General features: G+C 47.2%; 7 protein-coding genes across 8 annotated transcripts; 1 reads left to right on the forward strand and 6 right to left on the reverse strand.

Moving 5' to 3' along the window:
- Positions 1 to 140: 140 nt before the first annotated feature.
- On the reverse strand, positions 141 to 3,036 carry LOC6589803 (protein argonaute-2). Its single transcript, XM_026988996.1, has 4 exons — positions 1,883 to 3,036; positions 1,472 to 1,816; positions 768 to 1,415; positions 141 to 708 (listed from the first exon to the last, which is right to left on the reverse strand). Exons 1-4 carry the CDS (start codon positions 2,963 to 2,965, stop codon positions 247 to 249), a joined length of 2,538 nt encoding a protein of 845 aa, XP_026844797.1. The 5' UTR covers positions 2,966 to 3,036; the 3' UTR covers positions 141 to 246.
- A 9,482-nt stretch (positions 3,037 to 12,518) lies between these two features.
- Positions 12,519 to 13,425, forward strand: LOC6589802. Its single transcript, XM_002015111.1, has 2 exons — positions 12,519 to 13,240; positions 13,305 to 13,425. The coding sequence occupies exons 1-2, from the start codon at positions 12,519 to 12,521 to the stop codon at positions 13,423 to 13,425; spliced, it is 843 nt and encodes a 280-aa protein (XP_002015147.1).
- A 266-nt stretch (positions 13,426 to 13,691) lies between these two features.
- Positions 13,692 to 16,211, reverse strand: LOC6589008 (double-strand break repair protein MRE11). Its single transcript, XM_002015110.2, has 5 exons — positions 15,948 to 16,211; positions 14,815 to 15,889; positions 14,596 to 14,756; positions 14,214 to 14,526; positions 13,692 to 14,138 (listed from the first exon to the last, which is right to left on the reverse strand). Exons 1-5 carry the CDS (start codon positions 16,172 to 16,174, stop codon positions 14,049 to 14,051), a joined length of 1,866 nt encoding a protein of 621 aa, XP_002015146.1. The 5' UTR covers positions 16,175 to 16,211; the 3' UTR covers positions 13,692 to 14,048.
- A 151-nt stretch (positions 16,212 to 16,362) lies between these two features.
- On the reverse strand, positions 16,363 to 17,778 carry LOC6589007 (lysosomal thioesterase PPT2 homolog). The gene is made up of 5 exons (XM_002015109.2): positions 17,634 to 17,778; positions 17,394 to 17,535; positions 17,215 to 17,322; positions 16,884 to 17,157; positions 16,363 to 16,829 (listed from the first exon to the last, which is right to left on the reverse strand). Exons 1-5 carry the CDS (start codon positions 17,757 to 17,759, stop codon positions 16,631 to 16,633), a joined length of 849 nt encoding a protein of 282 aa, XP_002015145.1. The 5' UTR covers positions 17,760 to 17,778; the 3' UTR covers positions 16,363 to 16,630.
- A 1,141-nt stretch (positions 17,779 to 18,919) lies between these two features.
- On the reverse strand, positions 18,920 to 20,936 carry LOC6589006 (regulatory protein zeste). 2 transcript variants are annotated; one of them, XM_026988461.1, is made up of 4 exons: positions 20,860 to 20,936; positions 20,483 to 20,574; positions 20,290 to 20,388; positions 18,920 to 20,206 (listed from the first exon to the last, which is right to left on the reverse strand). In XM_026988461.1, exons 1-4 carry the CDS (start codon positions 20,875 to 20,877, stop codon positions 19,393 to 19,395), a joined length of 1,023 nt encoding a protein of 340 aa, XP_026844262.1. In that variant the 5' UTR covers positions 20,878 to 20,936; the 3' UTR covers positions 18,920 to 19,392. The 2 variants fall into 2 exon arrangements, with proteins under 2 accessions (XP_026844262.1, XP_026844263.1); XM_026988462.1 differs by lacking the exon at positions 20,290 to 20,388.
- A 1,085-nt stretch (positions 20,937 to 22,021) lies between these two features.
- LOC6589005 (myosin-6) lies at positions 22,022 to 24,510 on the reverse strand. Its single transcript, XM_026988301.1, has 5 exons — positions 24,451 to 24,510; positions 22,758 to 24,183; positions 22,402 to 22,698; positions 22,260 to 22,337; positions 22,022 to 22,196 (listed from the first exon to the last, which is right to left on the reverse strand). Exons 2-5 carry the CDS (start codon positions 24,162 to 24,164, stop codon positions 22,104 to 22,106), a joined length of 1,875 nt encoding a protein of 624 aa, XP_026844102.1. The 5' UTR covers positions 24,165 to 24,183; positions 24,451 to 24,510; the 3' UTR covers positions 22,022 to 22,103.
- A 2,604-nt stretch (positions 24,511 to 27,114) lies between these two features.
- LOC6589004 lies at positions 27,115 to 27,772 on the reverse strand. Its single transcript, XM_026988706.1, has 3 exons — positions 27,671 to 27,772; positions 27,283 to 27,546; positions 27,115 to 27,212 (listed from the first exon to the last, which is right to left on the reverse strand). Exons 1-3 carry the CDS (start codon positions 27,700 to 27,702, stop codon positions 27,185 to 27,187), a joined length of 324 nt encoding a protein of 107 aa, XP_026844507.1. The 5' UTR covers positions 27,703 to 27,772; the 3' UTR covers positions 27,115 to 27,184.
- Between the last annotated feature and the right edge of the window lie 56 nt (positions 27,773 to 27,828).

Raw genomic sequence — 27,828 nt, forward strand, 5'->3', positions numbered from 1 at the left:
AAGTGAAGTTACTTGGAAGGGTGAGGCAATCCGCAGTGCTGCTGATCTGTTTCTCTCTTGTTTAGTCTGTCCACACGAACCTCCGCCCTCTTGTGCCTCACCTTAAATTAATAAGCATAATATTTGTGCTCTAATTGAAAATAGTTTTGTTTTTTTGGTATATCAATTTCAACTAAAATCTGGCATTATAAAATATAATTTAAACATTTCTGACAACGAATAATTTAAAATGGAAATCAAACGAAACTAAACAAAGTACATGGGGTTCTTGCTGGACAGGGCCGGGTCGATCAACCGCTTCTTGTACTCCTGTTGGGGGGAGGCGAAGGTCGTGGTGCCAGTGAGGTACACGCGTCCGCGAGCGGCGGCCAGGTGGGCCAGGTAGGCCGGGGCCGGGTAGGAGACGGCCCGGTTGCAGCGGGGAAACAGGTGGCACAGGTTGTGGGTCATCTGCTGGAGGAGGTCGATGTCCAGGCGGCCCGTGTTCTCGATCACGTTGTAGCGAGTGGGCCTGGCCGTGCCCTTGATGGACTGGTGGCTGACCATGAACCACTGCACCTCGTTGGGATGCACTATGGTGCGGTCCACGACGGTCCCCGGCTCCACGTTGTTGAACTTGTTGGACTCCGAGGGGCAGCCGCTCGGGAAGAAGCGCGTGTGGTGCCGTTTGACGACTATAATGCAGCAGATTTTCGGCTTGATTCCAATCTGTGGAGAGAACGGTCTGGGATCAGCAGAGGGAGCAGTGGATGGGGGGATCCACTCACCTTGGCGCAGGCCACGGACATCCCTCGCAGCTCCTCGTTCCTGATCTTCGGGAACTGGCCGTCGCTGACCCCGTCGCGGTAGTACATGATGTGCTCCGGATAGCACTGGCGGTACCTGCGGTAGACGCGCAGGTGCTCGGTCAGGATGGACTCCATGTCCTCGATCTCCTCGAGGGCCCCGCGCTGCAGGCGGTACTGCATGTTGTAGGACGCCCCGAAGGCGTCGTGGGACGCGGCCACGCCCACGACACTGGGAATCTCCCGCTGCTCCGGCGTGGGGTGCGTGACGTCGGCCCCCACGAACATCACGTTCTTGGGCAGCGCGGCCGTGTCGGCCTTCAGCGTGTGGTTGATGCCGTTCAGCTTGGAGTTCATCTTCAGCAGCAGGTTCCCCACCATCTGGCCGTTGCACCTCCGCTCGACGGTCGCCTGCTTGATGCACTGCGTCAGGATTCCGTACTCCAGCTCCGCCTTCTGCTTGAGCTTGTCGTAGAAGTTCCCGGAATTCGGGATCACCACAAGCACCAGGTCGTATTGACCCGCCTTGAACTCCTTGAAGCTTGGGTCCAGGCTCTTGGCGTCCGTGTACGTCCGTATCTCTGCCTTGGGGGCCAGGGACATGTTGACACGCCCACTGTGGCTAAGGACCTGCAAGGAGGGGGAATCGTAACAGAGATCCTCTCGGGAGGGCACTCCCCACTCACAAACTGCTCGAAGTCCCGCATCTTGTTGTAGTTCAGGCCTGGGTGGAGGATGGCCCACTTGTGGGCCTTCGGCCTCGAGTCGAAGAACTGCGACCTGTCGATGTGCCACAAGCCGTTCCTCACACTGGCCGAGGCCTTGTTCCGGTACTGGATCAGGGGGGGGTCGAGGACGCGCGTCTGCACCACGATGAAGTCCGTGTTGAGGCGAAAGCCGAACCGCGAGATGGTGGGGTCCGCGTTGTAGTCGAAGTGCCGCAGCAGCTCCAGGATCTTGACCTTGCGCGCGTTCGTCGAGGTGGCTGCAATGTCCACGATGCCCGCCGACTGCACCTTGGAGTCCTTCCGCTGCAAAGGGAGCAATCAGAACAGGGAGCGTGGAGCATGGAGTGGGGTGGGTGGAGGTGGACTCACGTTCAGAGCCTGCTTCTCCTCGATGCGGCACAGCTCAATGGGCAGATAGACGGACGTCTGCGGCGATCCGACGTGCAGGCAGAGGAGGTTGGGGAACCGCAGAGCGTGGCCTCGACTCTTGAAGTAGGCCGCTACCGTCACCTTCGTCCCATCACAGTTGAACGCCTGCCTGCTGGCCGGGTACTGGGTCAGCGCATTGACCTTGTAGACCCTCGTGGCGCTGAGGAAGGACTTCGGCGGCTCGTAGGCCACCGAGATGCCCTTGAGGTGCGCATCGATATCCGAGCGCCGGCTCTCGAGGTTCGTCTGGGCTGTGATCTTGCTCTTCATCTGGAAGCGCTCCAGGTACTCGACGACCGGCATCGCCAGGTGGAAGCACTTGTGCGTTATGTCCACGTTCACGAACGGCCGATCGCCGAGCACCAGCGCCTGGAACAGCCCGAACAGAACCTCCTCTCCGTTCTCCAGGCTGTGGACCTTCCCCGGCTCGGATAGCTGGTAGAAACTCCGCCCCGAGCGCACCGCCTTGTTGTGGCACGGCGCGGCCAGCACCACCTCCAGGCACTGCAGCGCCCGCATGGGCTTCTCGTATATCCTGTCGCGCATGTAGGTGCGCAGGGAGTTCAGGTCCACCTCCGGGTCCGCGGTCTCCATAATCGCCACGGCGTACTTCAGCTTCCTGCCGTACGGATCGCTGACGGTTACCTCCGCGCCCTGGGACCGGCAGTTGAGCTTCTCCACGGAGTAGCAGGAGGCCCGTCCATCGAAGGCCGCCACCGCACCTCCCAAATGCTCCACGCGGAACTTGTCGAACGCCAGCCGGAAGAACTTCTTCGGCAGCTCCGGCACGAACTTCACATCGTAGTGGTATGCCACCGCCGGCATCCTGTCCAGATTCACCTGCAGGTAGTTCACAGCCACCTCGCCCAGGCGGCCCAAAGTGCCGCGCTTGAGGCCCTGGACACGGGGTCCGTCCCCTTGTCCCCGCTCCGGCTCGGGCACTTGATCACTCTTCAGGACCTCGGCGGCCGCGCCGGGCTCGGCAACTGGCTTCTTCTTTTTGTAGTTCTTGCTTTTGGCCATTCCGACGTTTGCTTCTGCTTCGAAAGGGTTAATATATATTTATTTACTTACCTGTGTGTCGCTGAATGTCTCCAGACGACTGAAAATTTGCTGTATTTCAGGATAGGATGTGTGGAGTATGTATTTTTCTCGGTTGCTATGTGCTCTAGGTTTCACAAGTAAAAAATAGGGAAGGTGTTTCGTTTTATATAGGGCGGACTTACACACCTTCACCAGCTGATCCACTGCCACAGTAGCGACTTGCTCACACGCACTTCTTCGTTATCTCGTTTGGTTCGTTCGTCTGTTCTTTCTTGTTTAAGATAATTTATAAGTTTTAATAAGCAAGTGAAAATTATATCTTAGAGATATGTATTTAATGAAACTCGAACTAAGACCCTAGAAAAGAACCCGTGCTATGCCACCATCGATATCGAACCATAGAACCACAGACATCACTCTCGATATTTTCAGTTGGTCCGGGGGTTGGGGGCTCCCTTTTGACTGGGGGGTAATACCAGTGGCCGATATCTGATCAGATAAATTAGCTGTGACCGGAATAATTGGGAAAGATTTGTGGCAAATTCAATGAGCCCAGATGTACCAGATAGAACAGATACACCAGATAGACCAAAAGATATGCTGAGTGATTCCGAGTAATAAATCAATAAATTACCCCGGTCTTACGCCAATCTTACGCCATGCAAAACTGTTTGGGGCCGGGCCGGACCGGGCCGGGAATCCGGCACAAGATCCGCGGATAGTCCGAAAGCGAAAACCGCGATATCCAGATATAGATGTATAAATCGGAGCAGAGGCTGATATTAAGTTATACGCGACTAATCCCCCTCCCCACTCCCTCCTTCCCCCCTCCCCACTCCCTCCACCCACCGCCGTTCATTTATTCAACGAAAGCCTAAAATTGCGCCACACAGCGCTATTCATATATTCAAAAAAAGATTTATCATAAAGTCTGGCGCGAGACACCCCCACCTCCCACTCCCAGTGCCCCTCCCTGGCCCCCCACCAACCATATACCGCACTCCATATATTATCGGGCGGGAATATGTGCGTAAATTTCGTTGCACTCATGCCTCTCCTCCCCTCTCTCTCCCCTCTCTTCTCTCTTGTATCTTCCGCAGGGTCCAGTCCATGAGCAGCACTAGAAATCGCGGCAGCAATCGTGATCAGGAGGTGGAACGCTTCCGATCGAGCGAGGATAATGTGTTCAATATTTCGCAATCGCAATCGCAATCGGGAGAATCTCCTTGCCAAGGAGCTGGATGCGGACAGCAACAACAATAGCGGGATCGAGCCCGAACCCGAGACGGAGTTGGAGTTGGAGTTCCCTTTTTCGAGGGCTTTTTTCTAGCAGATCCCGTGGTTTTACTTTGGATTCAAAATATCAGGAAACAGAATTTCCACCTGTTTTCCACGGCATTCCAAAACAATTTCCATAGAATAATATACAATATTTTCTGCCCAATCTTTTCATTTGCCTTTAGGTTTTGAAAGGAGCTTATTCTGAAAAAAAGGACTGACTACAGCACAAATCGAATCGCATGCCACAAATGCATATCCCGCCTGGCCTGTGGCCTCTAACGACCCCCGGATACCCTCTGCCCAGTGGCCCCCTTAACAAGTTCGCACCCATTTTGGGGCTCGTTAAAATTCCGACCAAATCACAGCGAAATGAAACGAGAACACAACTGAAAGAAAAAGAGAGAAGAGAAAAAAAAACCAACGTAAATTGCAAATATTTCATTCCGTTTCTTCTGCTTCTCCTTCTTTATGTTTTACGATACACGATATACAGGATGCCATGAGTGTGTGTGAGTGTGTGTGTGTGTGTGTGCTGGTATGGGTGCTCCCCCTGGCTCATTTCCCTGCACATCCTCCCTGGCTCCCCTTTTCGTACGTTTTATGCCTTTTTGCATACATACTTTATATATTTGTACAAAATTTATGTGCGCTATTGTTTTTATGGCATGCACCCATTTCTCCCCCCAAATAGCCCCATGCAACCAGCACACCATCGCCCTGCCACCCCCCCTCCCCACCCATGGAAAATGGGGAATGGAAAACGAAACGAAAACGAGGCAAAGGCAAAGCCTGGCAGAAAGAAAGCAAAATGTTATCCTTGTTCGAAAGGCATTTTAATGCCAGCCTTGGAGTGGGGAGGGGGGGTGTGGCTTGGGGCACGGTTTTTCGGTGGTGCCATGCGGTTGGGTGGGTGGCTGTTCTGGCACTTTTCTGCAAATTATGGCACATGCGGCGACGTCGGCCTTATGCCCTGATCCTTTTGCTTTTGATATGCCCCACACACACACATACAGACATACATATATACATATGTAAATGGGTGGCATCTGCCCCTCTCCCTCTCTCTCAGGGTGTGCTGCCACTTAAGCTGCTTATGTGGCAAATACATAAAATAAAAATAAAAGCCCAGAGAAGGAGCTGGCAAAGCCGAGGCAAATCCTCACATAACGAGCATTTCCCTCTGCCATATTTGTGTTATTTTATTATCATTTTTCTTCGAGCTTCGTCTTCTGCCTTTACACAAAATGGCGGCCTCCTCTGGTATATATATATATACTATATATCTGTATATGTCTTTCAGATATGAGTTGCCATAAACTGTATTACGTGTGTGTGTGTGTGTGTGGGTGTGCGTTTCCGATACGAATCCAATTTCTCAGAGGCAACAATAACACCCAGCCTCAGTGCCATGGGCGATGGGCGGTGGGCGGGGCCGTAAGAAGATAAGCGAAAATGGCGCACCGCCTTATGACGCGACTTAACGGGATTCCATGCGCCCTGATTATGGGCATAAACACAAGCCAATCCCTCGCTCTTTTCATTCAAAAGAAAATTTAAATAAACCGATAAACGAATCCCCGCACTAAGCCCCAACCAACGTCACAGATGTATCTCTGGCCTCTCCGCCAAAGCAAAAGATACAGAAATGAAGACAAGCAAACTGCTTTAATTAAAGCCCAAAAAGAAGTCGCTTCGAGTCGAGTGGAGGAACTCCTCACTTGTTTATGACCCGCAACCGTGGCAGCGATCAGATACAATATCTTCACCTGACACTAGTGCCCCGAGCCGCTGCACTGCAGTCGGAGTGGTGACAATTTATGACATACAACATTGCCGCCGAACAAGAACAACTTCTCCAAGCACCAGCCTCCAGCCTCCATTCTGCATGGTAGCCAATGGCCGCTGAGCTTATGAAAATCATAAACATTCAACGACGGCCGCCAGTGACATCCGAGCAACGAATATGCATTTTAATAAAATATCCTAAAAGCCCCATAAATCACACCCAGCCCAGCCATCGCGTGCTGCTCCTTCGCAAGAGAGGAGTTTATCTCGCGGCTGCTGCTTAATGGGACCTTGCTCTGGACCCTGGGCCCTGCCACACGTTCAGCTTTGGGCTGCTCTCCATCTGCATCTGGGATCCGCTTTGCAGCCAAAAGCAACTACAATTTTGTATATCTAATGGGGAATGCCTTTGGAGTATCTGTACAGTAGTTCGCTCATTCCCTTTTCCCTATTCGCTCTTTAAAGAACCTATAGATCACCCCTTTACTGGTTATATACCCCCCAAAAGAACTCACAGATGTACAAGAACATATATTTTACCACACTCTCAAAGCTGCCTCTTCCATCTTCCCAAATCCCCAATCAAAACTTTTGCTTTGACTCTCCAAAAACTGCTTTCATAATACATAATTATGTGTGAGCCAAAAATTATTTAAACTATGTCGGATGTGCCAACTGTCGAGAGGTGCATTTCAGAGCCGACACTTTTCGTCTAGACTTGGCCAGCCGTAGGCGCAATTAGCCAAGATCAGAGCCGAGATGGAGCAGCTATAATTATGACATATGAAGGCAGGGAACGACCGAGCGACCCATGTCAAAAAACGGCATAATTTGAAGCTGGTCGGAGACTGGACGTGGACAAGGGTCTCGTGGGTCTGGGGTTTCGTGGAATAATGATGCTGGACTCTTGACACATTTGAGGGCTAATTTAAAAGTCTCGCACATGACCATGTACAGGGCTGCATCGATTATGACCAAACGATAGGACAAGGAAGGAGAAGGCAAGTCCCCCGTTTCATGGGATGAAATGAAATGAAAAGTAAATACCAAAAATGAGACCATAATCAACATGGCACATTGTATACAAGTGTCCTCTACCCCCCACAAAACCAACCCGTCCCGACCCGACCCTCAGACAGACATTTAACGATAACACCCAAAGATATCAAAATCGAAATATCGTTAGACAGCCCCGCGCAAAATGCTTGACAAGCATAACAAACACGAAGTACATGGAGGGTGCCCCGATCCCTGTTACCAGCCTGGTGGGGTTCTTTGCTTTTATGATGGTGCCAGCGACGGTGAAGCAGCCACCCCAGCGTGCCACCCACCATTCGACGCATTCAACATGGCGTCGCTTCCCCCCCTTGTGCCCGGACCACTCGGTCGGTTGTGGGCGATATAAACGAAGTTTACCAAATAAATAAAACCGCTCGCCTCCACCAGGATCCCATAGCTCCTGCTACGTCCTGCCGTCCTGCCTTCCTGCCCGACGATTGGGTTGCAATATATCGCGTACGTGCTGGCATGCCATAAATATGTGGCTCTATGTATTCCAAGCAACAAAAATTATATTTCTGTTTGTATTTGCAACAATTTATTTTTCTACCCCCCCACACAACGCCCCCATTGGCACGCCCACCAAAGGAGAAAAGGGAGGGGGGTGGGGGAGAGCTAAAACGAAAACATTTTTCCAGCTCAACTCGCCTCGGAATCGATAACGATGAAGGGGAAAACTGCACGAAGCGAACAAAGGAGACATCGACATCCAGACAGCACCCAAGGTGGGTGGGAGATTTCCTGGAGGTGGAGGGGAGGCAGCTTATTAGATGTACCAGTGCTCGCAGAGATGCCCGAATGATGGTGTGTTCTATCAAGATTCATCTAGAGCTAGCCCTGGAGTTCCTGTTTTGGTAAGACTTTTCTTGGATCATACAAACCTTCAACAATGCAAAATTATATACATAAAAACCTCCTTTTTTGTAGGAAATCGAGCTCGATTCCCTCCACGGCAACCCCTTACTGAAGGCAAACTCTAAAATATGTAGTGCAAGCAAATTTGAGGAGCAACCGCAGCTTGTGGCAAGTGCTAGCCCATATTTGGCCATCATTTGAGTGGCGTCCAAGGTGCAGGCAAAAACGAAAGATTTCTAGAAATCTGTCCTGCCACTCAAATATGTACATCAGGTATTGTATGTATGAATACAAAATACATAGATAGTTGCACAGACGAGCACTCGGGCACTGGATTTTCACCATATTTAATACACTCGAAATAAAAAATCATTAAATTTACTCCAAATAATTATAAAATATACTGAAATACTTATAAATAAAATACAAAAAAATTAAAATAAAAATTAGATTAAAATAAGTTATAAATTAAAAAAATTCTATTATAAATTATAATAAAATTAAATTAAAGGAAATTAATAAATACAAACAAATATTTATTAATTATTAAAAATCAATGAGCAAACATGTAAATATTTATAGGACTATATTTTGAAATATATGTAAATATTCCAGAGCCTCAAATCATTAACAGACTAAAATTAATACTCAATCAATTTTAAAATCTTTTAAATTAAAGAATAAAATATTTATGGCATATTTGATACAAAAAACAAATCGTGAAGCGATCCAAGCCCAAAATATCTACCATTTTGCGATCCAATCCATGTGTATAAAAGGGCTATGGCATAACCCTGAGAAGTATATGAACCATTCTTCCAGTGGACCTGTAGAAAATCAGTTACACTGAAGCTCCGCACAAGACAATGGCATAGGTGGGATGGCTCCCTGGTAGCTTTCCCTATGAAACTCTGACCTGCACTCAAGAACAGGAGCAAAGAAAAACAAAGAACATCCCAAGAAGAAGAGGAGGCAGTCCTGGATGACAGGGTGAAAAAAAATCTGAGCACCAGCAACAAGCCAACAAATTTAAAATGTGAAAACTTTTGGAAGTAGTTGAAAGTTGGCAGCAAGCGGAACGAACCGCAGCCGCCAGAGACAGAGACAGAGACAGGGAGTCAGAGATGGAGATGGAGATGGGGCCCAGAGCAGGAGCAGGAGGAGGAGGTAGTAGAGTCGTCTGCGGCGGTCCCGCTGGCACGGGACTGTCTTTGTCTACCCCTCAAGGGCAGTGCAGAGGGATCCGGAGCAGCAGCAGCAGCAGCAGGGTGCAGGTGCACACAGGGCGGTGGTACAGATACGGGCGCATGGAGGACTCAATGATTTGATGTAGCCGAAAATTTGCCGCTGAGATTTTCTTTGTGGTTTCCGACTTCTTTTGATATAACATTTTCCAACATTGTGCACACTCAAAGGCGGCGAAGGGGGGGCGGGTGTGATGGAGGGCCAAACCCAATCCCGTGCTGTCATTTGCCAATTCAACTAAAACTTCAAAGAGTCCCAGTGCCAGTGCCAGTGCCAGGGCCAGGGCCAGTGCCAGGGCCCGTGCATCCATCCCCCGCATCGCCATTTTGGATGAGGTCTACCCACGCCCACAACAGCCACAGTGGGGCGGCAGTGAGGGTTATGAAATATGACGAAATATGAACTGATATTCCACCCTCGAAGCTGGCCCCTGCTTTGCGCAATCGCGCTCGAGAACCGCCCTTGGGTCCTTGGGCCGACCACAGACCACTTCGATGGCATGCCAATCAAGGTCTGGGCTGGGTAAATATTATCACTACAATGCCGCAGAACAATGTAGAAGTCTCCACTCTGCGGAGGAGACAGACAGCCAGACAGCCATCCAGAGGTCATCAATCAAACGGCACTCTCGGGCTAAACCAATCATCCGGCCGTCCAATCACCCAATCGCTCAGGCGTATCACAAAAACAACAACAATTTTCCAATTAAGCGACCAAAAATTTGAGCATATGATGATTATTGACGATAAGAGCCGTGTGGCTCGAAGCGCCCCAAAACGTACGTGTATCCAGGAATCCGGCAGGACTCTGGAGTTTCGGGCTGGCAAAATGTGCAAATAAATCGCACAATTGCTGGCTGGCCGACTGGCTGTCTGTCTGCCCTGGCCCGGGTCGACCCGGAACATCTCTGCTATCTGCGAGCATCGAAACTAAAAGTTATCTGCGGCCAAAGCAAACCAAAACAAAAGAAACTTTCATTTCCAATTTTCTTGATGTATTAAATTATTTACGCCCTCTTGAGCAGAGGTTTTGTGTGCGTGGCACTCATACGCCTGTGTGTCCAAGTATAAAGATGTACACATTCATCTGTATATCCCCCCCTATATACACACTCGTAGTACATACCCCCACCCGTGTGTCGATGCGAGTACTATATATTGTCCTATATGACATGGCGTTTGAGAGGAAGACACATGTCTTTGCATTATTAATATTATGTCGGGCAAATAGTTGTATAATTATTCAAACGGAAACTTCAAATAATATATGTATAAAAGGTTCATGAAAAAAATCAACGGTCTATATTCGGACATGGATTAAGTCTTTATACTCCAAGTCTTAATATTCCCTGAATTTTGTTTTGATAATATTATTTTATATTAATTTAAATTTCTATAAAAGTATGTGGAATGAAAATCCCAATATCCTTGCTTTATCTTCTCCCTGACAACTCCGCCAACTACTTTGGACTTTGGAGAGGGTTCTAGATTTGTTTAGGAAGTACCAAAGGCTTCCAGAACCTCCACCCAGGGACACTTGTCGTCCGGTCTTATGGCTACTCAACAAAAAAATACATTTTAGAATTTCTTTAAAACATATCTACTAATGGGACTCACCCTAGACTCTATCGAGAGGACACAAGCACTTTTATGGGGTTCCGTCCTACTCGCTGAAACGGAAACCACCAAAAGGAAAGACGGCTGTGGTTTCAGCACACCCTGGCTATATGGAAGATCTATGTAGATTCTGATTACTCAAAGAAAATTCCAAGCAGAATATTCAAAGCCTCGCCGAGTACTTTGAACTGGCTTTTAGACACGCAGATCGCATTTGAAACCACCCGTGGACCCATTTTGTTTCCCTCAACACCAACTTCTGAGACACTTTCGCCGTCTGTCTTCAGAGACAAATAGTTCGGATTGAAGATTAGCCAGCCAACTATGGCGGACGTAGGAAAGTGTCTCCGCCAACACTTTTCACTGCGATCCAACTGTCACCAGCTGCTGGGTGCGCTTTCGCAGGCTCCGGAGTGGAGCGGTGGGGTGTGGAGGGGTGTGGGGGCGTTGATTTTCACAGTGGATGCGCAGGCGGCGAGCGAAAAGAAAATTTTCTTAACTGTATCCAACTCAATTTCACCCACTGGGCCACTGAGCCAAATGTGCAGCGATCACCTGACGGCATCGACATGAAATCCCCCAGCCAAGGCCCCAGGCCCCAGGCCCCAGGCCCCTGGCAGATGCAATTTATGATAGCCAATTTGCGGGCAACATCCATTCTCACACGAGCACTCTGTTATGCCAGCACCAATGGACACCACCATCCACGATCCACAGTCCAGGCCCAGGCCCAGGCAGCAGCAGCAGCAGCAGTCGTCGTGCTCTTAATCACTTTGTTGCACGCATCATAAAGATGCATTGGTTATTCGGAGCGGTTGTTGCCTCCCGGGGGCCACTGAGTACATAACACTGGCCTCCGAAGATCTGGCCGAACATTCATCCAATAATAACCATTTCGGCTTGTTCAATCTCTTTTTGAAGAAGGTCTTTGAATACTACAAAGAACTGTGGGGTTGTTCTACTGTTGTACAAACCGAAACTTGTTCGAGACTATAAGATAGCCGAATACTCGAGCTCCATTTCTTATATATTCCTAATTATTATCTTTATTCGATATATTTTGATAATTACTTAGTTTTATTGAAAGTTTTCTTCGGCATTCTGGAGCATCTGAAGATAGTAATCTCCCCATCTCCTCCTAAAAGGTGTAGCCTCCACTGCGATTTCCCCAAGCGATGATTGAATGCTTTGCCGATGAATAAGTAATCATACCCCTGTGGAGAGAACTGAATGCCAGATACACAACTGCCGTATAGAAATCGAAAAGTACACACTTTCTGGTAGCCCGTCGATCGCGAGAGATCTGAACATGGATGGGCATCCATCCGTGGGTGAGTAACGAAAACATGTCAGAGGCACGGAGGCTGATTACCAAAAAGACCCAGTCGAACGCATAACAAAATATGGATAATGTTAATTGCTGCTAGGAGCTTGATCTGGGTGGGCAGGTCCAAGCAGAAGATACATACGTCTGCATCCCATTGGGGCACGCCAATTCTTTCCGTTTGAGTGCCGCCGGCTTCGACTTCGGCCTGATCGCAATTTATAAAAGCATCGACGGACCAGCGATTTCGCTGCAGTAGCATCCCAAGATTGCTGGCGACTGGCAGCATCACTCTGTTGATAAGCATCGGTCTACAGGATTATCATTAGGATACACACACACACCCACACACACACACACACACACAATGAAGCGGTTCGAGTGGCTGATGATCCTAGCGTGCATCGCGTCCTCCACGGCGGCTGCTACCCAACGACGACGGCGGCACAGCATCGTGGAGGCGGCACCTACCACCGCCAGCAACAGCGATTGGAGCCTGGGACTGGGACTCGGTCCGGAGATGAGTCTGGTGCGACGAGTGTACGATGATTGTCAGGACAAGAACGACTTCATTGGCTGCCTCAAGCAGAAGGCGCTGCACGCGCTGTCGCGCGCCCTCGACCAGGAATCCATTAAGATCATGGATGGCCTGGTGCTGGAGAAGCAGAACCAGACCGACACCGAGAGCATCCTGGGCTCCCTCACGGATGCCCGGCAGTTTGGCAGCCTCTCCCCCATAGACCGCGCTCTGCTCGCCAAAGCCGACAAGCTGCTGCGGACCCACACGCTGAAGCTGGACATGGACATGGGCATGGGCAAGGAGTCGGGCATGGCGGTGGGACGCGGCCATGATAAGAAGAAGAAACACAAGGATGGTGGCCACATCAAGTATGTGATTGCCGCCTTGCTTACGGCCATGGGTATCGCCGGTCCGCTGGGCCTCAAGGCCCTGGCGGCGATCGCTGGCAAGGCGCTAGTGATCAGCAAGGTGGCTCTGACCATAGCCGGCATCATAGCGCTGAAGAAGCTCTTCTCGCACGACCACAGCGAAGAGACGAGCTTCCAGGTCCATGCAGGCGAACACAATAGGTAAGTCGGCGCCATCTATTCTATTCTGGAGAAGATTCCAGCCAGATAATCGCTCTGCTTTCAGGCGCAACACCTACGTCATTCGACCCGTGTCCAAAACGAACGCCGGCATGGGTGTGACCGCAGCCGGTGGCAGCTCTTCGGTGGATCCATATCGCTACTACTACGAGTCCCAGATGCAGTAACGAGTCCTCGCTCCCGCGGATGTTTGGAGAAATCTTCGCTCATGGCAGCGGAGTCTTGAAGCAGCTAAACTACCAAAGATCCAAACCGAACCGCGCCTGGCAAACAGCCTGGGAAAGCAGGCCCTAACCTTATAGTAGATCTTAAGTTTTAGGATAATCTATTTTACAGTTGGAGCAGCGACGTGCCCTCAGCGGAGGAACCCAGTTATTAGGCAGAGAGCCCTCTAGAGCCCTGACCATTGATCTTAAATAATAAACAAAAAATATTGAGTTGAACCAGTTGATCTTTCATCAGAGTCATTCGGTTCTTAACAGATGGATATTAAATCTAGTTGGTAAAAATATGTAAGAAGCTTTCACTGACATTTTGGTAGCCAAGATTCTGTACTCTGACGTCTAGAGATCTTTTTTGCCAAAGAATGACAATCATATGGCACACCTGTCGCTCTAATTCTGTCCCTCGAGGATTACATTAGATGCATTCTAGTAGTACACGTATTAGGCTGAAAATTATAAAAGAAAACAGTAGCTTCATACAAATATAAAGGCTCAGAGCACTGAGGAATGTGAATCAATTGAAGGCCTGAGGAATGTGAATCCATTGAAGCCCTCAGGAATGTGAATCAATCAGAATCATCGGATATCACGTAGCTTGGGCCTTTGGAAGCAGCTCGGATGCTGGTCAGTAGAGTCTGCTGCCTGCTCGAGGAGCGCTGTTCAGGAAATCGAAGGTGTGTATTTTAATATAAGTTCAATTCAAATAATTGAGGAAAAAAATTGTAGCTCACTGTGTTATTCATGGACACGTCTAACTGGGGCTTGGCTCGCGTGGCAGCACTAGTTGCAGCAGCACGACCACGAGCTGCTCCGCGACCTCGAGCAGCACGTCCCCGGCCAGTGGTTGTTGCAGTGGATGAGTTGGCTTCATCTTTCGTTGCAAAAACAGAGGTCTCATCCTTCGGCCGGACGCCACGAGCATCTAGCATTTTGAGCAGATCATCGTGCTTGTGGCGTTCTCTGAAGCACTGGAGCCCATCATCGATGTTCTCGTCGTTGGGCATTGACTCCATCAAATGTTCCACTGCCTTTTCCTTATAGAATCTGAGAGGAAGATTATTCCGCATGAACTTTTAAACAGGGACACGGATCTCTTGATAGTTTCCTACTGACTTGACAATATTTTCGGCCGCATTGGCGTCGCGACGTTCTACCAGGCGATAGGTCATCTCTGCCAGTGCCTTAGAGTGGAGCAGCTTCAGTGGCTTTTTGGTTTTGGCCTCGTCGAAATAGCGATCTACCAATTCCTCCACGCGAGTGGCATTCTCCGCCTCCTGAAACACGCAACAAAATGTATGTTTTAGAGATCCGAATAGAGCTAAGTCGACATACCAGGGCGCGCCTCATGGCCTCCTTGTCCAGTTTGACGGTTTCGCCCTTGGTGCGCTTCACCAGCTTGCTGAACTGCACCACATCCTGGGCGTTCGCCACTCGCGTGTTGAACATCTGGCTAAAACGAATAGTGTTGAACATGCAGGACTCATCGGTGTAGAGCAGGCGCAACCGTATCAAGGGTAGATGCGGCTGCTTCGGATGGCCCGTGAGCTGGGCCTTGGCCTTTTCGATCATGGACTCCACACGCTCCTGGGCGAATTTGTACACTTTTGTGGAGGCGTCGCCCTCGTTCAGGCCCAGCTCTTCGGCCTTGTCGGGCAGTACAATTGAATCGTAGACAAACGGACGCACCGACTGCAACGGCAGCTCCTTCAGCTTGAACTTGGTCTTGTAGATCTCCAGCAGGCCGACGTGTTTCTTTTTGGCCTCGCCCTCCGACAGGGAGGTGGGCACCGATGAGCCCGGCTGGGACACGTAAAAGCCTTTCTTCGCATTCGACTCTGGCTCAATGCGGCAGTCGTGCTCGTGCCCCCAGATCACCAAGTGCAGAAAGTCTGGCAGCAGATCCTCTGGCAAGTAGTTCTTGGGCCCCCGATCTGCGCGATTCTGATGAACGACCATCAGGTGGAACCAGTCCTCCTGCTCGGCTTCGCCATCACCGCCACCGCCATTGCCGCTGTTGCCGGGACACTCGATAGTCACCTTGAAGTCCTTGAAGAGACGCGCTAGGCGACCGTCATGGATGTGGCTCAGGCCATACAGCGCTAGCTGGCTCTCGCCCTTGCGGATAAGAATCGGGCTGATCTCGAGCTTGGTAAGGTCCGTCCACCGGCCAAAGTAGTTCACCAGCCCGGACGTGCTCAGCAGATCCAACGAACTGAGTCGTCCGAAGCCGCTCGGATCATCGTGATTGCCGTGAATGGAGAAGACTGGAATGGCAATGTTCAGATTGGGATCCTCGTAGTTCACCGACTGGTTGACTGCATTGTAGAAGCACAGTGACTGGTCGCTGAGTATCTCCAAGGACACCGGCTTATCTCCGAACGTATAGCGACGCAATAGCTCGATGCACCTGTGGAGCCACAGACTGCGTGTACTTGTTCATCGTCAGTGTCTGGATATGTACTCACTTGTGCATGGCATTCTGACTGGGCACTGCATCGTGGAACAAGTCTCCACCCAGCAATATCATGTCCACATCCTCGGCCACGGCCAGCTCCAGAATCTCCTCGAAGGCGGTGAAACTGTCCTCGCCGCGTACGGCGTCCTTCTCGCCGTAGCCCAAGTGGTTATCGGTGGCCACCATAATGCGGATGACATTGTCGGCATCCTGTTCCGCGGCACTGCTATCTGCCATGGCTATATTTTAACCGCGCTTGATACAAAAAATTGCAAACAATTTATGCCGCTGAATTTCGCAATAGACAATATCGATATCATGTATCGATGACACTATCGTTAGAGCTAAAAACCTCTGGATTGCGCGCGAATTCGAGCTGCTATATATTAAAACTCTTATCATTTGCAAAAACATACACTTTCACCCTAATTATAAATCGTCATGTTTATTGATACATAATTATGTAACTGTATAAATATTTAATAAATTTGTATAAATCTCCCGCGTTTTGATTAATGTAAATCTTTGTAAATCACCTAATGCTAAATTGTCTATGAAAGATCATTGTGTGCCCTGTATGCCAGAGTGTAATGGCAATTTCACATTATTGCTTGTTGATGAATGAGTGCGCCCGCCATTCCGATCACAGCCCTTTGGTCTTCGCTTTAGTCCAGGTAGTTCTCATCAGATCGATCAGTCCAGGTATGGCAAGATAACTTGATGTATTACGGCTCTGTTGGTGTGCCATGCCAAATGATGGACATGGGGTTTGACTATGATGATAAGTTTCCCGGCCTCTTGGAGCGTCCTAGTGCCGATCAAGTCGTCAGTGAAGAGCTTCCGCTTGTTGAACGGAATCACGTCCAAGTCCTCGTCGTAGTATGCAAAGTGGCTAATAAAAAGGAAGAAGGTTTATTAAGATTCAGAGTGTATCCTGATTCCTTACCTGGATTGCCAGGGCGTTATCACATCGTCGTTGGGGCCGCCGACCATGACCAGCTTGCTGAGACGCACCATGCCCATTTTGAAGGAGGTGGAGTTGGAGGACTGCTTCTCATTGTTGATCAGCGGCAGGAATTCGCTATATTTCAAATACAGTGACTGTTTATGCGGGTCGTTCCAGTACCCGCCCACCGATGTGTGCTGCCCTACCGTTGTGTAGAATAGCTCAAAGGCGGTCTTCGCCGCCAGATCCGGAAATATCAGATGCAGGAAGCTGGCTGGAAAACCACATAACATTTAGCTTTTTGTTGATTGTACATTCAACGGAGACTCACTTCCGTATTGACCCGCTTGAGGCGAAGATAGGGAAATGAAGGTCTTTACATTGTGATCGGGCAGACTTTGGATAGCCGCACGGGCCAAGAGTCCGCCCTGGGAGTAGCCTGTAATAAATATCGATTGATTGAGTAATCCTCTCTAGACTCTAGACTCTCTCCACTTTCTGTAGACTCACCCAACACATTGATTCCTTCCGGGTGCTTTTTACCAACATCGCTCAAATAATCCCGAATCTGCTCGACCTGCCGCCAGGCATTCTCCAGGCTGTACCACCCGCTGAATTTGTCGCAGTTGTAGACGATTGTGCCCCGATGGAGCTGCGGATTAAGGAAAAAAAATTCTATTACGTTTTTTGCTTCGACTTTGAACTTGTCATTGAGCGTAAACAATAACAAAGGGGAAATCAATCACGAACCTCTTCGATTTCCCGCACCAAAAAGTCCATTGAATCCGCGCCCGACAGGATTCCATGGAGTATCACAACCGGCCTGTATGCATCAGCAAAGCAGACGAACACAGCCAGCAAGAGCCTTAGCCTCATATTTCCTTAATAATAATATCTAATTCAGGAGCTGTTGTTGTTGTTAGGATTGTTGATACTATATCGATATATTGAAATATTTTTGTTATTGATACGATATTTTCAGTGCGATATTTTTGTTGACGATTATATCACAAATCGATATTTTCAGAATATCTGGATTATAAGGTGCTTACCAAAAATCAGATCAAAATTTTCATTGGATCCTGCCATGACAAACATTTCCTTTGTTTTCCAACTCCCCAGGGTATGCGGATCTTTACAAATTGGATTTTGCCAACGGTAGAAAACGTATGTGAAGTGCGTCTGAAACGATCATGACGTTGACATGTGAATGCTTAAGCAAGGCAAATTATAAAAAGGTATGTATACAAACTAAAACATAAAATGGTCAGGCGGTAATTTCGAATTTTAATTCAAGAATTTTTGTAAATCAAAACAAACTATTTTTTTGTTTCAAAATAGGTTATAGATAATTTAATTTGAATAATCGTATCATTAGAAATTAATTTTCATTTATTCAAAAATTTAGGTGTCTACCTGCCGAGCTTAACTTAGCTCTAATGGAAAAAAGTCAATTTAATCATTAGAGTTCAACCATTATTAACCGATTAAGCCAATACTTATATGGATTTTTAGTGCATATAATGAGGTACCACTTGTATCTGATTGTTTAAACTTTGGTTCCATACGTTTTTTAGTTGTTTATAAGAAGTCAAGACAATAAATTGGGTTGTGCCGGCCAGCAGTATTTTCCTTTACAGAAGCTGGCTTCACAAATGGTAGGGTAGAAGGAGGAGTATCCTGGGTGCGACTGTACTTTGTTCACAAATTCTATAGATACATACACATATCAATCAATCTCCCATCTTTGTTGATTTGAACCTTAAAGGACCCATACAATGTTCCATCTTAGATTGATGTATCCGGGATGTATCCGTTACATGGGAGAAGAAAACAGAAACGAATGACTATTTTCCAACTGAAGAAGGATTGAATGAATAAATAATCTGTTAAAACTCCATTAGGGAATATCCATTGAATTCTTATAAGAGACTACTCTTAGCGTTCTTCATTTGCTTGCCCGACTTCCATTTGGTTTATAAGCGATTTCCAAAGTCATTCAAGTAATTCTGAATCCCTTATCTAAATAAATCAAGTCTTAAAATAATGCTCGTTTATTCACTCATCATCTTATACAATCGCTATGTACTTTGCACTATTGTGTCTTGCATTTTGTGTTAAATCTAGGTGCAGCATTCCTCGTTTCAGTATTAATATCTACTATGCCTTGTGTCCGGACCAAAGCCAAACCAAACAAGAGACGTGGGAATAGGCAGCGGTAACTGCTCGTTTCTTACTCGCTGACGGATCTGTCTGTACACAATTCAGTTTGTTTTCTTAAGGATCGGAAACAAGAGGTGACTTCAAGGTATATCAAATATGACAACACTTAACATTTTAGGCTTAGGCTAGGGGGCGGTAGGTCGTACCGTTTGTTAAAGAGTTTCGTTTCGATCTAGATTTGTCGCGATTCGGGATTCATTCTGCAGCTGCTTCGGTCTCTTATCTAGTAATAGAAATCCTCAACTTGTTCGGGGGACGTTCGGAGGATGAAGGCCGGCAGGAGCCTTCACCCTGCAACTTCTTCGCTGACAAAATCCAGCTTGACCACCTCCGCCGGCAGGCATTCCTCGACATCGACCTCGTTCTCCTGCACATTGATTCGATTCAGAGTCATCGACACGTCCGGCCCGCACTTGAGGCCCGTGCTGGCTGATGTGGAGGGGGTGGACGTTGTACTAACCACATCGTCGGCAATGGCCACCGGGCCCACCGCCCCCGTGCTCGACGACAATACTGTGGTGACCGACGACGGCACGACTATCTGCGTTGAGGCGGACGTTGCCACCGAGTGAACCGGATGCACAAGCGACTGGGGCTGTTGCGCCGCCGCCGTTGTCGACGTGGGCTGCTGTATAATGATATTCTCCGTGATTGTCGGCGTGTTGGCTGCCGCTGCTGCTGCCGCGGCCGCCGCCAGAGCAGCCGCCTTTTGCTGCTGCATTTGCTGGAACTGCTTGATGGTCACCGTCGTCGTTGTTGTCTGCGGCAGTTGCTGCTGATGCTGCTGTAGGAGGATCTGCTTGGGTTGCGTCACCAGCTGCACATGCTGGATACTGGCAGCCATGTTCGAGTTCTGCGGCTGATGCTGATGCTGGTGCTGCTGTAGGGGTAGTTGCTGTACAGTCTGTGTCTTAAATACTTGAGGTTGGTGCTGATGGGACTGCTGGAGCTGGGGCGCTGTCGTCAGTTGCTGCTGCTGGTTGACGGGCAGCTGGGGGACTGTTTGAATGACGTGATGCACCTGTTGGACAGGGACTTGCTTGGCAGGGATGCCGGCGTCCTCGAAGGCCTTCTTCTTCAGGGCTTGCCGTATCTGAGAGCTGCAAGATGTGTGGGATGGGATAGCATTTTGTTAGTATGCTGGGCCCCAGTATCGCCATGTTCTCTCGCTATGAGCACTTACACTGTACGGTTCTTAATGCTAAGACTGATTTTGCTAAGGTCGTCCGAGAAGCGCATAATCGACGAGTGCAACATGTCGATTTCCTCGTCCGTCCATTTACTGGGCGCCACATAGCGAGGGAACATGCAAAAACACCTTGATTAGCGCCTGGCGATCGAAAACAGACTCGGAACCGGCTTCAGAGCACACTTACCCGGACGGCGATTCGGCATTTGGATGCAGTTGCATGGTGAGGTCGCCCAATCTGCTGAAAGCTTGTCCGGCGGCCGTGAAAATCTCCCCAACCTGCGGATAAAAATGTCGTTTCACTTGGTGCAACATGGTGCAGCTGCGGGTAATTGCAACTCGTCTGCCGGCAGCTGTTGTTGTTGGCATTTACGTGCTTTGCAAATTCAAAACATACGCGCCCTCCGCCCCTGTCATGGAACAACAAATTTCCCACTCGAAGGAGGGAGACGAATGACACTTGAGGCACCGTGCCGCCACTTTCCCGCACAAATCAAATGCCGCCCAGGGCGTTAGATTTGGAGTTTCACGTGGGGGCAGACGACATGACTGCGTTGCACCTACCTTTGTTGCCGAGTTCATGGCTGATTGCGTCGAATTAGCTAATTTTTTGCTATAATTTTCTGTTTTGCTTTAGCAAAACCTATGCTGCCTTTTCCAACACTCCAGCAGTGTGACCGCGGATTTATCGTTAAAATATACCGTCCGACCCTCAGAAATATACCAAAAATACCGTCTCATTTTAAAAATATACCGTAAATATACTGACTAATTCAAGTTCTATATTCCTCGATTTTTATATTCCGTGTAATATTACTAGCTAGATAGCTGCTAGTAGCCCTGCTCACATAATTTTATCTTATTAATGACTTTATTTTCTACTTGACTGGCTTATTTTAAATACTTCACTTTGATTGTTTTTGCCTCCATTTAGGGTCCTTAAAGCAATATAGCGTCTCGTATGATGAAAAACTGTACTTAGCCCTCTTAAGCCCCCTTTATTTAAATAGTTCAACTTCTTGAGGTAAACTGCGGAAATATTAACGATTGTAAATTCTTCTCGAGGATTCATGAATAAAATGATTAAATTTTCACTTTTTTCGGTGGAAAATTTAAATACCGCCTTGGCTTATAATAGGTTAATCGTTCTTCGTCAAGGATTGGAAACCATATTGCTCAATTTTGATGTTCCATCGAATATTATTAGCTTGATAGAACAATTAGCCATGCCCACATAGTTTTATACGATTGATTAATAAATTTTCTACTTAACTGGCTTATTCTTAATACTGGCTTCTGTTGGATTTTGCGTAAAAAAATGTTTTAGCGAAAATGGTCAAACAAAAAATTCGAATAGGGACATAGATGCGCTGAAAAATCCCTCCACGAAAAAGAAAGTCGCACTATCGACTAGATGCGAGTGGTGCGCGCCAAATAGAAATTGTTTGAAAGTGAATGAGCGAAAAGGATTTAAATGCAATCTATTGGAATAAGTGATACACGTAAGTACGATTTGTAAGCGAAAATTAAAAAAAAACCTGCATATGGAAGTTTCTATACCCTAAATAACGCAAACAGTCACTTACATATCGTCAATTTACCCACTTGATACCAGGGCTGCATCAACTGCTCTCCTGCCTCCGTTTATGCGTGAGCACCTGTCGGAGATTTATTTTAGCATTTATTATACTATATAACAAACAAAAATAAATAAACATATATCAAAAATTACTTAAAAGCAACACAATAAATTAATTAAACTCAACTGAACACGCCTTTATGGTCAGCGCAAAAAATTGTGAGGAATTTCAAAGCATTCCATTAAAGTACGGCGCGCGACGCTCATCGTGGATGGCTCTTCGACGATTCCTCCGCAGGTCGGACTCAATTCGTGTGGATTTCTGGAAAAGAAAGAAGTCTTTGAATAAGGTCCAAGATATTAAATGGGTTTATCCAATGCCTACGCGATCTGGAGGAGTGGTAGACGTACTCTCCACAACTTTCTTCACAGTGTCGCTTGTAAGCTCAGCCGTATTTGTTTTCTGAAAAAAACAAAAACACATATATTCGTTCATTTCAAAGAGATTAAAGTGCATATTCTCTTACTACTCCCAACTCGTTGTTTAGTTTTTGATTGGCTTCTTCGAGAGTCAATTTTTTCTCATAAACTGCATTCTTTTCCATAAGTTGAGCTACTTGTTTTTGACTCTCCTCAATTTCCTGGCGCATTTTCCGACATTTCCTATTGGTTTCTGCGAGGCTTTGTTTTTTCTGGTCCAAAGCGTCCCGGAAGGAATCACGTTCTGCCTGCACGCATTGGAGTTGAGCCTTTAGTTGGGAATTATTTTCGACCTTCGCTTGCAACGCGGACAACTGCGTTTTCTGTACATAACTTGTATTTATCTGAAAAACAGGCATCTGTGAGATTACTTATGGACGATTGAAGCGAAAGTTTCGCTTACCAGTTCCGCACGCAGCTTCTCGCATTCTTCGAGACGACGGTTCTTGCTTGTTAAACGATTTCTTAGTTTCTCTATTTTATCTAGATATTCCAGCTTAAGGACGTTCAGTTCATCTGTTTTTATTTGTTCAATGGCATCTACCGCATATCGGGCATTCTTCAGAGTTGCTTCAAGAGTCTTGATACGATCTCTGTCACGCTTTAGAGTTTGTTCAAGAGTCTCTATGCGATCTCTGGCACTCTTTAGGTCTTCTTCAACAGTCTCGATGTCTCGATTGTTCTGCAGCAAACGCTCCTGCATCTCCGACAGGGAGTCTTCAGCCTTGGTGCTGCGCTCGACGAGCTTCGCATTGGTTTCCTGTAGCTGGTCGACGCGTTGGACGTCGTCTGACAATTTCTCTAATTGTCTTTCCAGGAGCAGCTGCTTCTGGCTGGCTTTTGACTGGAGCTCCACCTGCTTTACCGCCATGGACATGCAACGTTTGTTAAGCTCCTTAACTTCCGTACACAGTGCATTCCGTTCGTTTTGCAGGACGTCGCATTTCTGTACACTTTCGCCAAGATGATTATACATTTCGTCATACACTCTACTCATGTGCCCAAAGATCGTCTGCACCCCCGCCAGTTCTTCCTTTAGAGCATCTATCTGGGCCTCGGTATTGGGAGCTTCCAAGATCAGACGCTGCGCCTCCTCCACTCGCTCCCTCAGAGTGACAATCTCAATCTGCAGTCTGTTGTTGTCAGCGTCCAGCTGCAGGACCTGCTCTTCAGAAGCACTCGAAGTTCGTCGCAGATCCTCGTACTCTTGTTGCAGCTTCTGGTACTTCTGGTGTAAATTATAGTCTGCTGCCATGCTCTGTATGACCTTCTGCTGGCTCTGCCACATCTGCTCCAGACCATCGTACTTCTCCTGCAATACATTGTCCACACGAGCGGTGGATATTGGACAGCTGAAGCATTTGCAGTCCACCGACTTTTCGGAAAACTGGCACATGGCCAGGGTATAAGCCAACTGAACGTCTTCCAGCTTTTTCCGGGTCTCGACGATGTCCGCTTGCAGCTGATCGCACTCACGCTGGGTTGTCTCCGTGCACTTGGATTTGCCATCGGCCAGAAGGCGTTCAAACTCCAGACACTTGGTGCAGATTCTCTCGCAGCTTGACTCCAGCTCGGGGCAAATGGAGCGCATCTGCTCTTCCTGGCTGTTACGCAGAACATCGCGGGACAGTTCGTTGAGAGTTTTCTGCAGATTTTCTATGGACAAGTCCTTCTGTGACAGCGGCGAAAGCAAATCGGTGTCGTATGACACGTACTGGTGCTTCATCTCGAGGCTTTCCTTCTCCAGCTTCTGTATGGACTGTCCCAGCTGCTCCTCGTTCGTCTCGATCTGGTTTCGATCGACCACCATCTCTTGCAGGGCTTTGCAGCTGGAATTAACAAGAATTGAATACTCAAAAATACAGAAGTTTTCGGAAAATTGTCAGGCAATAGCTGGGTTCCGAGCTGTTTAACAGATACTACTTTATGTTTATGTTTCCCCCGTGGCTGCATTTCGGCCAGCTCCAACTGACTCGGGGGGAAACATTGTTGTGGGGGGGACGGGGACGCCCTATAAATAGAAGCAGTCGCTCGCGTACTGCATTCAGGTTGGTTGGAGCTGCCTCTCTCCCTCGCACCGACAGATACATACTCACGCGGGGCCACTGGCGGTAATGGTAATGAGCCAATCTTTGTATATGTGGGCATCACTGTTACATCACTGTCGAATACGCCTTGAGGCAGCAGTAGGTGTAACGACGTCACCGATCACCAAAATCAAACGCAATAAGCATTGGAGCAGACGGCGGAGCGCTGGACTGTGATCTGGTGTGTGGCGACGGCCACAATGAGCTTGGGGCCAGGCAGCATTTTGGAATAGCAAATTATCAAGAAGTTTCGGAATTATCAAGTTTGCTTTATCGCTTCTGCTCGTCGGGGCCGCACACTCCGATCGGCAGGGCCGACGTCATCACTTCGAGCCGAATCTATCAGTGAAGCGGGCTAAAATCAGCAAATGGCCAACACCTTGCCCTCTCGCACACACTATGGAGAGGGTCGGGTTCTTCTTCTTGCCTCTTGTTGTTTGTTTTTGTTCTCAATTCTCTTTTCGGCCGAAGTTCGCGCTGAGAAGAAGAGGAGTGGAAGAATCGGAGATCGGCTGTGGCCTGTCGATAACGATTTATGCTTGTGGCGCGCTGGCGGAGATTTTTTAATCGGAGTTTGCAAGTGGCCCGTGCATATTTTATTACTAACCATACAGTAGACTATACAGATGTGCCAGCTGAATGTGTTGGTATACCACACACAATATATTTTGTATAGCTTCTACGGTTGAAGAATATCAGAATATAAAAAATATCAATATGAGAAGAACTATTATTTTATATATTCACAAAATCTTACAACTGATAAAGATGAGATACTTACGAGAAAGCTTCTATAGGTAGACTAATGGGAGGAGGGGATTCAGGTATAAAAACCCACCCTTAAAACTAGTGTTGGTAGGTCAAGTTCTTTCGAGAAAAACCAAGCAAGCTTGTCAAAATCCATGTCAAAGAAGGCCATGAGATTTATTATTTGTCCAGATTCAATTTTAAGAGTTTTGATTACAATAATTTTCCTAGCTAAATTTGTCGGAGGATCTCTTTCCGTTCCAACGTTTACGAATAAGTAGGTAAATGTTTAACCAAAGATAAGTGAGATAGTTCTTAGGCCTGACACCCCACAGACATTCCGATAAGCTTAAAGGACAAAATGGAAAAGGAAAATACAGACAAGGAAATCCCCATGAACAAATTAATCGCCTGGGTCACAGAGGAAGAGTGCGTGATTTGCATGCAGCCAAAGCGGGATCCCAAATTCGTGCCCTGTGGCCACTCTTTTTGCGGGAAATGTGCCACCCAGATTATACTCTACAATAGTTCAGACACAAATCCCCACTGTCCGTTGTGCCCTCTGATATATCACGATACAACTTAAACTAGATGGTTTGAATGGATGGTGGGTGATATGGGGGGTGCAAATTTGTTGACGACAATAAATGTTATGTTCTCAAAATCGCATCAACATCGTTTTTGAAGATATTCCAAACACAAATGGCAATCAGAATCGGACAGATAAGGCTCTCCGCCTCATCGAGTCGGTTAGCAGAGCGACTTCCGCAGAATCGGATTCAGCTTGTCGGACCAAACATTGATCAGATTGCTGTTGCTGTTCAAGAAAGCAGAAGACCATAGACTGATTTACGATACGAAAGATTACGAGGTACCGTTTGGCGCAGCAGATCCGCCTAGCTGTTTATGATGCACTCCTCGCAATTCACATTCACTGTGCTATTGCTAGCCTCGTGTATCTTGAGAAGCAGCTTCTTCTTGTTCATCAGATCAGATTCTCTTGTCTATTTAGATGTAGCTCTGTCTGTTTAATAACATATATAACATATATTAAAGCTAATGAGACTTTGAATTTCTATACAAATTATCGAATGTATAACGAAAGTACTATCGATTAGCATATCGATATACATATTTTCATTTTAGATACCATTGAGCGCCAAATTTAAATACGATACCAATTAATGAGTTAATGGCTGCTGCTAATTTCGTCACACACAAAAACAGTGGGGCAGCATAGAAGCAATAGACAAGACAAAAATAATGCATATGTAATCTAACCTACAGAACAAATGACTAGAAAAAAGACTTTGTAAACGAATAACTGACAGAACATCAACACGTATTCAACACACCTTTAATCCGGGCCAGTTTGGTTGGGTTGTTGCTGGATAATGGCTAATACAGCTGCATAAACGGGACGATTAGTACTACACCGAATTCCACTCCTAATCGTTGCGGTTATGCAGCTCTTAAGGCAGGCGATAAAATGGCAGCATAGAAGCAATAGACAAGACAAAAATAATGCATATGTAATCTAACCTACAGAACAAATGACTAGAAAAAAGACTTTGTAAACGAATAACTGACAGAACATCAAAACGTATTCAGCACACTTTTAATCCGGGCCAGTTTGGTTGGGCTGTTGCTGGATAATGGCTAATACAGCTACAGAAACTTACACCGAATTACCCAATGCACAGAATTAGAACACCAAACTCTTGTTTTTATGGTACACATGTACAGACATTTTATTATTGGTTCATCTTCCGCTCGTCCTCACGTAGATGATATACATCCAACTCTTTTTCCAAATTCAAAAGACCAAAGCACCCCTTTTCGGCCCCAAAAATATTTGATTTAATTATAGAAAAAAGACTTTGTAAACGAATAACTGGCAGAACATCAACACGTATTCAACACACTTTTAATATGGACCAGTTTGGTTGGAAACTGGCTGGTTATTGAATACTGTTTGATTTAGAGAGTATGTCTATTAATCCGTGAAAATTTGAGATTGATGCCTGCAAGAAAGCATTTTGGCTGGTTATTTACGGTGTCTATGTACCACATATTTGGAAAATAAGAAGCTACCTTAGTTGCCTGAAGAAGTTGATTTTTTTGCGATACTCGGTTTCTAGATCTTTCGAGTGGTGATCATCCATGAATTTGAATTGGCTCGAGGATAAGCTGTAAAATGGGTTGACTGGTCGGCGGCAGAAATCCGGGTCGGGTATGTCCTTTTCGGCGATACATTGTCGCAATTTGGAACTGTGCGATGACCGGCTGTAGTCCTTGGTATAGACTGAAATAGGAGGGACGTGAACTCGCGGCACTAAATCCTTATCTTGGGAATATCTGAAATTGTCAAAAGCAAACGGATAAATGGGACTAATGGGTATTGAACCGAATCTTCCTTTACTCACTGATTCGACTTGAAGGAACGGAAATGAACAATTTTTTTCAATACTTCAGGACGTACCGAATGTTGCTTTGCACCGCTCTCCAAGGCATCTTGTGTTTCTGATTTCATACCCGCCATGCAATCATTGACGTCCCTCGGAAAAATGCTTGACTTCTGTTGCCGCGACATTGTGTATATGTGTATAAATGATAAATAACAAGGAACACAACACTTGG

Source organism: Drosophila persimilis, unplaced genomic scaffold (genome assembly GCF_003286085.1).
Source record: "Drosophila persimilis strain 14011-0111.01,24,50 unplaced genomic scaffold, DperRS2 tig00000191-arrow-pilon, whole genome shotgun sequence".
In the NCBI taxonomy this organism is placed as follows: Eukaryota; Metazoa; Arthropoda; class Insecta; order Diptera; family Drosophilidae; genus Drosophila; species Drosophila persimilis.

What these genes read in the sequence shown, in the direction of transcription:
- LOC6589803 (XM_026988996.1), bottom strand. Translation starts at nt 2,965, where the DNA reads ATGGCCAAAAGCAAGAACTACAAAAAGAAGAAGCCAGTTGCCGAGCCC. An exon ending in TGCGGGACTTCGAGCAGTTT is followed by an intron (nt 1,416 to 1,471) that starts GTGAGTGGGGAG and finishes CCCTCCTTGCAG; the next exon opens with GTCCTTAGCCACAGTGGGCG. An exon ending in TGTCCGTGGCCTGCGCCAAG is followed by an intron (nt 709 to 767) that starts GTGAGTGGATCC and finishes TTCTCTCCACAG; the next exon opens with ATTGGAATCAAGCCGAAAAT.
- LOC6589802 (XM_002015111.1), top strand. Translation starts at nt 12,519, where the DNA reads ATGAAGCGGTTCGAGTGGCTGATGATCCTAGCGTGCATCGCGTCCTCC. An exon ending in CATGCAGGCGAACACAATAG is followed by an intron (nt 13,241 to 13,304) that starts GTAAGTCGGCGC and finishes CTCTGCTTTCAG; the next exon opens with GCGCAACACCTACGTCATTC.
- LOC6589008 (XM_002015110.2), bottom strand. Translation starts at nt 16,174, where the DNA reads ATGGCAGATAGCAGTGCCGCGGAACAGGATGCCGACAATGTCATCCGC. An exon ending in AGGCCATGAGGCGCGCCCTG is followed by an intron (nt 14,757 to 14,814) that starts GTATGTCGACTT and finishes TGCGTGTTTCAG; the next exon opens with GAGGCGGAGAATGCCACTCG. An exon ending in ACGTGTCCATGAATAACACA is followed by an intron (nt 14,139 to 14,213) that starts GTGAGCTACAAT and finishes TTTCCTGAACAG; the next exon opens with CGCTCCTCGAGCAGGCAGCA.
- LOC6589007 (XM_002015109.2), bottom strand. Translation starts at nt 17,759, where the DNA reads ATGAGGCTAAGGCTCTTGCTGGCTGTGTTCGTCTGCTTTGCTGATGCA. An exon ending in TGGTGCGGGAAATCGAAGAG is followed by an intron (nt 17,536 to 17,633) that starts GTTCGTGATTGA and finishes CTTAATCCGCAG; the next exon opens with CTCCATCGGGGCACAATCGT. An exon ending in TCAAGCGGGTCAATACGGAA is followed by an intron (nt 17,158 to 17,214) that starts GTGAGTCTCCGT and finishes GTGGTTTTCCAG; the next exon opens with CCAGCTTCCTGCATCTGATA.
- LOC6589006 (XM_026988461.1), bottom strand. An exon ending in AATGCCGAATCGCCGTCCGG is followed by an intron (nt 20,389 to 20,482) that starts GTAAGTGTGCTC and finishes TGTGGCGCCCAG; the next exon opens with TAAATGGACGGACGAGGAAA. An exon ending in AGCATTAAGAACCGTACAGT is followed by an intron (nt 20,207 to 20,289) that starts GTAAGTGCTCAT and finishes CACATCTTGCAG; the next exon opens with CTCTCAGATACGGCAAGCCC.
- LOC6589005 (XM_026988301.1), bottom strand. Translation starts at nt 24,164, where the DNA reads ATGGTGGTCGATCGAAACCAGATCGAGACGAACGAGGAGCAGCTGGGA. An exon ending in AGAAGCTGCGTGCGGAACTG is followed by an intron (nt 22,699 to 22,757) that starts GTAAGCGAAACT and finishes CCTGTTTTTCAG; the next exon opens with ATAAATACAAGTTATGTACA. An exon ending in CTACCACTCCTCCAGATCGC is followed by an intron (nt 22,197 to 22,259) that starts GTAGGCATTGGA and finishes TTTCTTTTCCAG; the next exon opens with AAATCCACACGAATTGAGTC.
- LOC6589004 (XM_026988706.1), bottom strand. Translation starts at nt 27,702, where the DNA reads ATGCCTTGGAGAGCGGTGCAAAGCAACATTCG. An exon ending in GCGGTGCAAAGCAACATTCG is followed by an intron (nt 27,547 to 27,670) that starts GTACGTCCTGAA and finishes TGACAATTTCAG; the next exon opens with ATATTCCCAAGATAAGGATT. An exon ending in AACTTCTTCAGGCAACTAAG is followed by an intron (nt 27,213 to 27,282) that starts GTAGCTTCTTAT and finishes GCTTTCTTGCAG; the next exon opens with GCATCAATCTCAAATTTTCA.